This window comes from Anas acuta, chromosome Z, assembly GCF_963932015.1.
Source record: "Anas acuta chromosome Z, bAnaAcu1.1, whole genome shotgun sequence".
Lineage (NCBI taxonomy): Eukaryota > Metazoa > Chordata > Aves > Anseriformes > Anatidae > Anas > Anas acuta.
In genome coordinates this window covers 70,366,551-70,379,455 of record NC_089017.1, presented here as the reverse complement: position 1 = coordinate 70,379,455, position 12,905 = coordinate 70,366,551, and the positions used below count along the sequence as shown (strand labels likewise).

Below are 12,905 nucleotides of genomic sequence, written 5' to 3'. Positions count from 1 at the left end.
AACAATTTTACAGCAAATAAAGCTAAATTGCATTTAATGTTGTTGTTGAAAGGGTGTGAGGACCTAACATACCGCTGTGTATCTTCCATGCGTTCTGTTTGGTGGCCTCTACACCATTTAGAGACCATGTAGACCCGGGAAACTACAGGCCTGTCAGTTTGACCTCAGTGCCAGGGAAGCTCATGGAGCAGATTATCTTGAGAGTCATCACACGGCACTTACAGGGCAAGCAGGCGATCAGGCCCAGTCAGCATGGGTTTATGAAAGGCAGGTCCTGCTTGACGAACCTGATCTCCTTCTATGACAAAGTGACATGCTTGGTGGATGAGGGAAAGGCTGTGGATGTGGTCTGCCTTGACTTCAGCAAGGCTTTTGACACCGTTTCCCACAGCATTCTCCTCAAGAAACTGGCTGCTTGTGGCTTGGACTGGCGCACGCTTCGTTGGGTTAGAAACTGGCTGGATAGCCGGGCCCAAAGAGTCGTGGTGAATGGAGCCAACTCCAGTTGGAGGCCAGTCACTAGTGGCGTCCCCCAGGGCTCGGTGCTGGGGCCGGTCCTCTTTAATATCTTCAGCAATGATCTGGACGAGGGCATTGAGTGCACCCTCAGTAAGTTTGCAGATGACACCAAGCTAGGTGCGTGTGTCGATCTGCTCGAGGGTAGGAAGGCTCTGCAGGAGGATCTGGATAGGCTGCACCGATGGGCTGAGGTCAACTGCATGAAGTTCAACAAGGCCAAGCGCCGGGTCCTGTACCTGGGGCACAATAACCCCAAGCAGAGCTACAGGCTGGGAGATGAGTGGTTGGAGAGCTGCCTGGCAGAGAAGGACCTGGGAGTGATGGTGGACAGTCGGCTGAACATGAGCCAGCAGTGTGCTCAGGTGGCCAAGAAGGCCAACAGCATCCTGGCTTGCATAAGAAGCAGTGTGGCCAGCAGGGCTAGGGAGGTGATCGTCCCCCTGTACTCGGCTCTGGTGAGGCTGCACCTCGAGTACTGTGTTCAGTTTTGGGCCCCTCGCTACAAGAAGGACATGGAGGTGCTTGAGCGGGTCCAAAGAAGGGCGACGAAGCTGGTGAGGGGCCTGGAGAACAAGTCCTACGAGGAGCGGCTGAGGGAGCTGGGCTTGTTCAGCCTGGAGAAAAGGAGGCTCAGGGGCGATATTATTGCTCTTTACAGATACATTAAAGGAGGCTGTAGTGAGGTGAGGGTTGGTCTGTTCTCCCACGTGCCTGGTGACAGAACGAGGGAGAATGGGCTAAAGTTGCGCCAGGGGAGTTTTAGGTTAGATGTTAGGAAGAACTTCTTTACCGAAAGGGTTGTGAGGCACTGGAACAGGCTGCCCAGGGAGGTGGTGGAGTCACCATCCCTGGAAGTCTTTAAAAGACGTTTAGATGTAGAGCTTAGGGATATGGTTTAGTGAGGACTGTTAGTGTTAGGTCAGAGGTTGGACTCGATGATCTTGAGGTCTCTTCCAACCTAGAAATTCTGTGATTCTGTGATTTGCGGTACAATTTGAGAAAGTGCTGGTTGAAACTATTGTTTGACATCACTGTCAGCTCTGAGTTTATTTTACTAGTGCCAGAGAAGCTGTAGCTGTCGTGGAGGGCATTTCAAAATTAGACTTCAAAAATATCATTGAATATGCATGTGAGAATCTTTAGGGAATGCAAGACTATTAATCCTGCTTTATGTAAACCATTTAACTACATTTTAAAAGCTTCTAATTTATAACACAATTGCATGTTTCTTTTGTAAGGTTACTTAGGTTTTAAATTGAACTACTCCCACTTTAATGGAGCTCAGCTTTTCAGAGTTATTTCTGTGCGTCTGTTCCAAGTTATCTATTTGTTTTGTTCTGCATTGGAACCATTAAATTTTAGATGCAAAGTCCTGCTGTGTTACTGAAATCAAGCTGGGGAAACAACAATGCTCTGAATAAGCGCAAAAGGGTTATGTTCACCTTCTTTCTTGGCAATGTGTTCGGCAAAGTTTTTTTTTTTTTTTTTTTTAAGTTAAGCATGCTGAATTTCCCATGTTCCAAAGGTACTGCAGACTGTAGCTTGTACTCGAATAAAACACATTTTAACCCATTAGACAATTTTAACCCATTAGACAACAGTTAAGTTGTGTAGTTTAGTGGCGTTCCTGCAGGTAACTTCAGCATGTTTATTAAGCACCCTTTGAGAAATCTCGTGATAGCTGCTGGGGTTGTTTATGGTGCATTTTGTACAGGACCCTGTTTTATCTTTATAAGTACATGTATATATTGTGGTGGTTGGGTTCTTGTTGTTTTATTTTTTTATTGTTTTTCATTTGTTTTGTTTTCTTCTCTCCCTGCTTCCTCTGTAGGCGGGAGTACCTTGAAATCCAGCTTTCTCTTCTTGTTGAAACCTCACCTTCCCCAGCCTCATGACTGTTACTAGAACACCTCAGGCTGGTGTTCTCATATATTCTTTAAATCTTTTCCTTTTTCTACCCTCTTAGAGATAGTGTGCTAGTTAAGTTGCCAACTCCCAGTTTGATTACTTTTTTAAAAACTTTTTTTTTTAAATTAAGGAACGATATTGAAAAAAACAAACCCATGCAATTGATCTATTTCCTACTGCCCATATTTGCCCATTCTTTTTTTTTTTTTTTTTCTGGACATTGTTCTCCTGTGAATCACCTAATGGTGTCTGCTGTCAGGAACCTACTACAAATTTAGTGTGACGGGGCGGCAGCCTTTGTATCCTTGAGGAGTACACTTTGTAGTCAAGGGCAGTCTTACAGAGTTTTATCCTTTACATACATCAAGGTTGATGATGATGATGCAGTCAGTCGTACTGTATTTTACTTTGACTTTGAGTCCAAGCCTGGGTTTATCATTTGTTTAGTTTTTGAGACCTTTCCTTTGTGCTTTCACTTCAAATGCCATGGACAGATTTGCTGTTTTATTATTTTGTTTTATTTTGTTGTCATAGTTTTTATAAGACAGATTCAGCAAGTTCCAGATTATCAGAAAGATGTTGATAAATTGCAACAAGCATGGGGGGAAAAAGTAAGTTTTCATGAAGCTGAATAATGGTTTGTTTATGAAGGAAGATTAAAAGATTATAGTTTGCTTAAATTGATGATTAAAGGAGAACAACAGGTTTAGAGATATTTGAAGGGTGTTAACAGCAAAGAGAGAGTGGAGTTGTGTAATAACTGGTTGTGGAATGTAATACAAAAGAGTGAAACTAGAGATATTTGGATTAATCTAATTGAAGAGAAATTTAGGCTATCAGATAAAAACTTTTACATGATGAGATTTTGTGGATTAGTTTATGAAAGGAGTGGCACCACATAACATCTTGAAATGTTGATGTCCCAAGAGTAGACAAAAAGAAAATACTTGCAGAAAAATTGAGCAGTTGCAGGGAAGTCACTTAGTAGGTCTCTTCTGCCTCAGACTTACATGGATATGAAACAAATACGAACTTAAGTTTTCCAAAAAGTGATGAGTTGGCTCTGTAGCTGAACATCCCTACTTCAGTCCAGTCATGAGTATCTAACAGAGGCTGACTGGCGTTATGGTAACTTCAGTCGCATTGCTTACTCCTGTGATGGAGCGCATCGTAAATGTCCAGAAAGGATTCTTTGTTGATTTTTATTTAATAATCTGTATGATAACACAAACATCCCTGAACACTGCAATTAACCTAGGAATTATTTTCTTTCCAACTTTATTTTGGTCAGACTTAAATTTTCAGCATCCACTGCAGCTGCCAAGGCTGCAGATTTAAGGCTCTTTATTTTGTGTTTTTACCACATGGGGGTCACTCTTCCACCTCTAGTTGCAGGTGTGATATGTATTTCATGAGAAGAGAGTGAAAGTTGTTTTATAATTATGTTTTATGATTTTTCAGAAGGTTGCGTTTAGACATTCTTCATGTTTCAAAGAACTAATAAACATTATAGAGCAAGCTTATTTTGGGGGTTTGTGTCTGTGGGGACGAAGATAGATTGTTCCTTTCCAGACAAGCATTTTTGTTAATGCTTGCTTCCATGTGTGGGTTACAGAAGTAGCTCTGGACAAATAACTTCAGTGTAATAGATGAGAGAATTACTTTAGTTCTTGTTTAAGGATGTGGGAAGGAACACGAAACAAAAATGTACCTCTGGGGAGGAATTTAAAGAGAAGAAATGACAAAATAAAAAAAAAAAGTAGATGCTTTATGAAACAGTTCATTGAAGCCTACTTGTTCCTTAATAAGTGGTGTGCTAATCACCAAAAAATACTGACCAGGAATGAAACTCTAGACTACTGCCCGGTGAGAAGAGAAAAAATGTCTGTAAAGAAGGAAGCAACATCTGTGGTGTACCAAGAATATTATAATAAAAGCACTTTTGCATTCAGCATATCCTGCCCTCCCTTGCCTCCTCAGGGTGGATGAGGGAGGTAAAGTGTTTTCTTTTCGTGTTGTCAGCTGACCAGTGGGAAAAGTTCAGACTGAACCAGAAATGTTTCTATGCATCAGTAAAAGGAAAGAAAATATAAACATAGTTGTTTATGGACATTTTTTTTTTCCAAATCTTCTGAAATGGAAATGCCCTGGAGTCCCTATGAAGTACCCAGGATGTGAAGCGGTTTTGTGTCGCAGAGGTCTGTGTTTCCATCTGATAGGCAAATATGGTGTAACACAAATGCAAACTTACTTTGGTAAATAAATAAATAAAAATTTCAAAGAGAATCAGCATTACCTAATCTATCAATGGGGCATTTAGGTGACTGAGTGTTGTGTTGAATGGGAGAGCTGAGAAGGGGGAATGTGGCAGGAGGTGATTTGTTTTGTCAGAGTTGTGAACTGCAAGCAAAACCCTGTCCCTGACAGCTGATTCCTGAAGCTGAGCCAAAAGTAACAAACGGTGCTGACACAGAGGAGCATTAAGGATCTAACAGCAAAATATTTGAGCTGCATCACGAATAATATTAATAGTTTTAAGAGAGAGAGAGGGAGAGAAAGAGAAGAGTTCAAGTTGTGTCTCTTTGACAAGTCGCTGATTTCGGTGAGAAGTTGCTTTAAGGAACCTGATACTTGTTTTTCGTGCTCCATGGGTATCATGGAGCAAGCTCTGAAAGCACTGTGTGTTGTTGGCTGCACTTTGAGAGATTTCCTTTTGATGATACCCTGGCCAACTGCCTGAAGGAAATGATAGAAAAATCTCTTTCATACCTCTGTAGTGAGGAGAGGATGAAAGAAGACTGGGTTAGTGTTTTCTCCTTATTCTCAATTCCTTACCCAAAAATGTGCAAGTGGGGCCCCATCCCATGGAGTCACTGGGATCTCTGTGATAGGTCCAACTTGTCACATAGACCTGGCAACAACCAGACAGACCCTGAATCTGGCAATAGCTGCAAGCACTTTAAGCAGTGGTTTCTGATATCCTCTTTCTTTTCTCATCTGTGTCGCTTTGCCAAAATTCTCCTGTGCCTAGCCTTGTCTTTCCAAACCCTCTCTTCCAAAGCTACAGCTTAGGGATTCAGATGTAGAGGCACAGGCCTGTATGGACAGATTGTGGTATTCATAAAATCACTCAGCATGCTTATTTACTATCTACATGTTATTAGTCTATTTTTCTGCTCTTTGTGTACCGCGTACGTGTTACACATCTCCACCCAGCAATCACAGTAATGCAGATCAGCTCTTGACTGATTCCTGAAGACAGTGGTTAAGACAATTAGCATAATTTATTAACTTTGTGAATGTGGTAAGATTATGCAGTTGCATTACTGTGCATATGCCTTAACTGTATTTTGTTTGTTTGTTTGTTTTTTTTTAAAGCCAGAAAACAGTAGGATTTAATGAAAGTAATACATAATAATACATAGTAATGATATAGATGTTGCTTCCCTTTGCAGTGTTCAACCCAAGAGTTCTTCCTGATAGTCAGCACCTTGTCTCGTCTGGACTTGGAAATTCAAGCTCTTGTTCCAGTCATACATTCTCATGTGAAAACGCCTCTGTTACAAAACACACTGTTGGAAATCCCAGAACTTCTCTCCCCAGTAAAACATTATTTAAAGATTCTTAATGAAGAAGCAGCCAAGTAAGTAGAGAAAACAAGTGAATCTTCTGTGCCTCGTAGGATTTCTGAATGTATTCAGTTACGTGAAGTATGCATCTTGTTTTAATACACCTCAGTTTTATATTGTAGCTTTTACATTTATGCATGCACAGGTTGCTTATACTTAAGCAGAGGTTCTGAACTAGGTGAGCAAGTATTTTGCCCCGTGGGTGTCTGCCTCCGGCTGAATAATTTTTGAAAAACTTTTCAGCTGTTTTGGGGAATGAATTTAGAGCAAAATATGTTTTGCTCATGTTAATTTGCTTAACAACTTTTTATTTATTTATTTATTTATTTTAGTAGAGAAGCTATTCCTTTTGAAGAGAGACTTGACATTTAACAGAGTGGCTGTTCTGCTGCAAGGAATATGCCTTTTACTAGCTTTGAGCCCCTCTCTGTTTTTTAAATCTCTTTACATACTCACCAATAACAGAGAATATGGAGTTTAATAACTCTGAAGACTCCACGTAGCCTGTGGGATTTGTATCCCCTCATAGCATTTATGGGGTCACTGCCCTGTTCATGCACTCTCTGGAGAATGACTAAATGAGCTACTACCTCAGGCTCCAGGTGTGTTCAGGCTTTTCTCTATAATTGCCTTTCTGTAGCCTTGGAAAGGAGAGCTGAAAGCATGGAGGCTATTCTTTTGTCTTAATTGTGTCCTTCCCTGGTCCGAGAAAAAGCAATGATAGACAAAGAAATCAAGATGAATATACAATAAAATGGAGATTGTCTGAAAATAATTTGTTGTGTACTGCTTCTGAGGAGCTGCTGCCTCAGTTGTTACCATAGACCCTGGTTTTACACAGGAGGAAGAAGGCGAGAGGCTTAAGGCTTTAGGCTTGTGTGCAAGAATGTGGCTTCAGTAAGTCAGGGATGTGTGATAACCTGTCAGGGACAGGTTTTAGGAAGAATATCTTGGGGCCTGTAAAACTCAGTGCTTTTCAGAGCAAAATAGTATAAAAGCATATGAAAAGCATTCTCTCATGGTGCTAGACACAAGGGCAATCTGTCTTGCACAGCCAACCTGCCTGAGCACTTGACTTTGCAGGCTTCTCGTCTCCTTTCAGTGTAGTTTTTGTTTACGCAACATGTTTGTTCAAAGGATGTTCTGAACCCATCATGAATACCACCCAGCTTTATGTTCAGATCATCCTAAAATTCCCTGCTATAAGAAATTTTCATTCAACTTTGTTTGACCATTTTCTTGTGTGAATTACTATGAGATTTAATGATTTATTTATTTGATGAAATATGCAGCATGTAGTTTTAGTGTTTAGTTATATTTAGGCAGCACAGTCTTGATCTTCTTTTTCCCCAACAGACTAAAAATAAACATACATTTTATTTATAAAATCTGTTTTATTTTTCTCCAACTGAGATTTGAAAAAATCAGAATCGAAGCCCATCAGTTCTGTTATTTGCTTCTGAAATAGAGATAGATGGAAAGAGTATAAATTTAGAAGTTGAGGAGGGTTAAAATATTTGCCATGTCCATTGGACAGGTGGGATTATAAGATTTCTACTGGTGCATGATATCCAATTATAGTTGTGACAGATTATGACAAAACAGACTTTATCTTAATTATACTGGATTTACTGTAGGTAGGTTTAAAATACATTTTTTTTCTGTCAGTGTGCTGATGATGGCTAGAATAGTATAAAAGAATAAGATACACTAGTGTAAAAGGAAGATGTTACTGGTGTGCGGAGTGCATGTATTTTATTTCAATGTATTCAAGATAAAGACTAAAATAACTTGCACTTCGGCCTAAATGTATCTCAAACTAGTATGACAATATTATTTGTGCTCAAAAACCATTCTTTCATAATAACTATGGTGACTATTGATATAATTATACGTGCACACAAACTTGCACATGTATCATGTGTTAATTCTATTATATAGTATGGGTGCAGTCCTGTAGTGCTTTCCAAAATTATGTTTCTGTTCCAAAGGCTTTTTGATGGAGCTTTGTGATACACACGTGTATATATATATAGCATATGTTATAAAGTTGACAGTTTAAATATATATTTAAACCGTTAGAAAGTTTAAACTGTTATAAAGTTGACAATTTAAATATATACATATATACATATATATATATAAAGTTTATATATATATGTATATATTTAAACTGTCATATATGTAAAATAAATATATATATATATATATTTAAACTGTCAACTTTAATTTTTTGCTAGGCATTACAGTGACAGTTTTCATCAGCTGCTGGCTACTAGCGATCTTTTTTCCTCACATTCCCATGGAAACAGGTCTAATTAGCACAAAATCATTTCTAAAAATTAGTATTGTATTTCAAAATGGCTTCTTTACTGCCACTTATATAATAACTATGTTCTTGTAATGCAAAATCAAAATGCAGGTTTTATGTTACCTGTCTGGTCACTGAGTCCGGTTGCTGATTCATTCTCAGGGAAAAAGGTATCAGAGTAGGCAGAATGCAAGACTTTTTATTTTTTTTATCACTTTCAGATTTTATTATTTTTTTTGCTAATTACTTACTCTCCAGATATTAGATTTCAGGAAACTTAAGCAATTAACTAGATTTGCACTAAAATACGAATATATATTCCAATTAACTTGGCACTGATTTTCACTTTTCGTTGTTTGCCTGATACTTTTTTTTTATTTTATTTTTGATGACAACCTTATCTTTAATAGCTTGTTCAGCTTCCCAATTTTAAACACTTGAATGGCATTTTTGGATTCAGGTTTCAATCTTGAGCTAAGATAGTGCAGCCAAAACAATTCTGTCATTTTTGACAATGAGACTATAAAAGTATTGTTTTGCATGTATTTAAAATACTCTGGTTAATCTTTTCGTGTGAAAAGAAGGAGGCTCCTCTGAGAAGCTCCTGATGACATTCTGCTTTGAGGAAGACTTTGTGGGAGGATTTTTTCCTTGCAAGCTTCATGGATATCTGCCCATATTTGGCCAAAATTTAAATCCATGAAAAATCTCCATTCACATGTTGTACATAAGTTATCCAGAGCTTCCCATTCAATATTGCTAAAAGTTTTGTCTGAACTCAGGATGCTGCAGGGTGGAGCAGCAATTGTAGATGGAGACAGAAAGGAACAATCTTCATTGTGCTTTCTCTTCTTGCCATTCTGGACCAAAGAAGAATAGGAAGAATAAGTGGAAAGCTGCAGATTTCACATTCAGAAGAGACCAAAAAAATAAATAAAAAAAAAAAGACTCAGTAGCATTTGCTATAGAAGTATGAGTGTAACACATACGAGTCTAAAGGAATTTTGAATACATTTTTTGTTGGGGTTCCTGGTGTAGCCTTTGATGGCTTGTTTGCAAAGTGCCTTTCTGTTTATGCAGTGTGTATGACAGCATTTGGTAAACGTTTTGTGCCATGACCAAGTAACAGAAAATTGTATTTACAAGGAAATAAATCTAGTGTTAAAACAAATGAGAATAATGAATAAAAATACAGATGTAGCTAGTAAATAGGGAATATACCTTTGGGTTTACTCTTATTTTATCTTACATTTCTTATGGATAGGACTGGGGATAAAACCCAACTGTTCAAGGACCTTACAGACTTCCCTGTCATCAGTAAGAAAAAGGAAGAGATCCTGGAGGTGCTGTCTAAAATCCAATCACATCTTCCGGAAATTCGTAAACAAATTAGGAATCCTTCTGCAGAGTATGTTACAGTTTCTGGTCAAGAGGTAATTGTATGACCGTATCCTTGTGTTTGTCTAGAAAGTAGTTTGAAACTGGGGCTTAACTAGAACTCTTCATTTACTATGATACTTGATGAGGTCATTTGATTATATTCTCTTGTACAGCTTTGAAGAACAGTTTTCTGACAGTTGCTTTGTTAACTCGATTTACTTTAGTGATTTAAAGAATAAAGATACATTAGTGCAGTTAGATGTGCTTCAGTAATGCTTTTCTTTTCTGTATATGTAAAAACACTTGCATACTTCTGAGGTTAACTATGTGACTATTAAGTGCTGAAATATTCTCAGAGAACCCGGAAATACAATGTTAGGTTAATTTGGGGAATGATAGAATGGTTTTGTAAGTACTGATTAAGACTCTAATTTGAAATATATGAGCAAGGAGGAACGGTATTAAAGAATGACAAATGTTACTTTACTGATTTTAATTCTTAGAAGCAATGCTTGTGGTCTGAACTGTTGTGTGTGTGCTAGATGCTCTGCAGGTATGGACAGGCCATGCTTCAGCGAGATGAGAGGTTGAGTCCAAAAAAGAGAGGGAACAGGTTCCCACCGATTTGTGGGGCAATTGAAAGGAGCAGTGAGGTAGCACCATTCAGCATTATCCTTTGGGAATTGACATGAGAAAGTCAAAGAAAAAGTCCATGGAAAATAATACTGAGAAGCATTGAGGAAATAGTTTGACAGTTGAGGGTAAAAAATATTAATTAGTGAGGAATGAGCAGCATTTGATAAAGACATCAGGTGAGTATACCTTTTGATGGTGACATTGAGAAGAAAAAACACGTGGCTAGCAAGTTGGGGGTAGGCTGTCTGCATGGATGCTGAAGTCCAAGAGAAAACAGGAAGAGTATTGTGTGAGGAAGGGAAGAGCCAGGGTTTGAAACCTTTCTCTCATATAGGATAATTTGAGGGGTGGATGAAGACAGCTGTGTGGAGGAAGGAAGAAGAGAAGAATTGATTAAAGGCTGGGGAGAGCCTGAGGGTGCAGTCAGACATGAACCGGACAAGAGAATTTCAGATCCTTTGTAGGATCAGACAGCTCATAAACAACTGTAGACCAACAGATCTGTCTTGGTTTATGCTTGAGAGGAGCAGAAGAGATTGTGAATAGCTGTTACCTAATTTCATCTGGTACAGTTGTTTCAGTGACATCAGAAGAGGCAGTAAAAAGGGTTGTAGGAGATGGTCAACGAGGTAAGGAAATACGCTAAAAGAATGGAAGTAATGGAAAGGTAATTGAGTGGGAGGAGCAGAGCACAGGTATAACAAGAGCCTCTTTGAGATGAGGTCTTTCTTCCTCATATGTCTGTTAAATTCTTAGATTCTTGTAGCATGCTGTAGATGCTTAGATGCTAAGCATGCTCTTGTAGCATGCTTAGATTCATGTAGATGCAGTAGTATGCAAACACTTAGCAACTATTGCAGGCAGAAGTCAAACTATTTTCTGTTTAATGTGTGCCCCCAAACCTGTGATTGTGAAAATATGATTAGTTTTTCAGAGTCAGCCCACAGTTTGTTGACTTAGATGTGTTGTGAAGTTCATGTTAGAGTTCTGGTGAAGCTCCAGGTGACACATATCTTTCCCAAAATGTGAGGTCACACACGTATCTATTTTATCTTTTGTTTCCAGACCTCTACTTTAATTTGTTATAGATAACTAAACAGGACAGAACGCTGTCCAGATAACGATAGCCTTGCTGTTTGTTTCAGGCAGGATTTATAGAGAAATTGCTACATTTGGCAAATGTTTGCTTCCTGCATGGCATAAGCAGTGCTTTGGTCGTGGTTTATTTAATACTGCAATTATTTATCTAATAGAGCTAAGAATAAGACAGTGAAAAATCTAATGCTTTTGTTGCTTTGAAGGAGGTCACTGTCTCTTTGCTTGTTTCTCACTAGCCACACAAACAAACCAGGCAATTGAACTGTTTATGTTTATTTAGGCTGTTTTGAGTTCAGGCATTCAGCATAGACACAAATGTGGTATTATTTTCTGTCTTCCTTTTGTAAACATAGCATATTAAGTTGTTTTGAGATGAACTTCAGAAAAAGTGTAATACCAGCACATCAGGAACAACACTAGCAGTAGCAATAATTGGCTTGTTTTCAAATCTTTACGGATCTCTATTTCTACCTATTTTCAGTCCTATTATCTCACGTGCATTATACAATTCAAGGGTTTCAATGATACCAAATATTTTAAGGGTATCTTGGGTAAATTAAGAACTAGTGTATTTTGTCCTTCGTGGAATCTTTTGCTCGTTTTAGGATTATTCTTGTTTGTTCTTGAAGGTGATCACTGACTGTTTTGGTGAGGTAAGGAATGTTTTATCTAAATCACACTAACTGCAGTGGAAAAGCTTTGTGAGATGAGAGTCTGATGGTTTGCTGTAAAGGTGATCAGATTCTGAATTAATTCAATCTCTGCTAGAAATTCATTTTGCAGGTGAATTCTTTTATTTGAGAAAGCCTCAGTTCTTTGACATCTAGGACCAGAGGGAAGGTTATAAAGATAACCAATGTGAATCATATAAAATACCATAATAAACACATCATGTAATTTACAGTGCTCTCAGCCTCTTACTGCTGTTTTCCCCTATTCATTCTCTTTGTGACCTCAAGCATATCTAAATTTGAAATAAGGTACTGTAGATACAGTGCTAACATTTGACATTTTGAGTTCTTGTTTATGAACTGTTACAGGTAAACGTGTCTCAGTATGAGTCGCTGGTCCTAAGTCAGGAAGACACATCTCTCTGATAAGAAATAGCCTTAGTAGAGGTGGTATATAACGTAGGATCTGTGTAAATAAATTGTGTGCTAATTTGGTGCATGGCTAGGTCAGGATCAGGTAAGCAAAAGTCGCATAATAGATTTGGTCTGCTTTTGGCCTGATAGGCAAGCAGAGCATGTTAGTGGTTGGAGGAGTGGAAGAGCAGAGAAGGGACAGCAGCACAGCAGGGCACAGGAACACCTCAGGAATGGAGTCACTGGTAGAAAATGTTTGTGTCATGACCTTCACTTCTGGGGAAAAAGAGCGTTAGTTCCTCCTGGTCTGCTCATCCTCTTCAGGCTGAATATGGCTTT

General features: G+C 38.6%; 1 protein-coding gene across 4 annotated transcripts in view; it reads left to right on the top strand.

The window, feature by feature from the left end:
- MSH3 (mutS homolog 3) overlaps positions 1-12,905 on the top strand; it is a 113,704-nt gene that overhangs the window by 61,284 nt on the left and 39,515 nt on the right. For all 4 annotated transcript variants that reach the window (XM_068666212.1, XM_068666211.1, XM_068666213.1 and 1 more), the window contains 2 exons: positions 5,883-6,070; positions 9,632-9,800. In XM_068666212.1, coding sequence (XP_068522313.1) covers positions 5,883-6,070; positions 9,632-9,800 — 357 coding nt within the window. The remainder of the gene's footprint in view (positions 1-5,882; positions 6,071-9,631; positions 9,801-12,905) is intronic.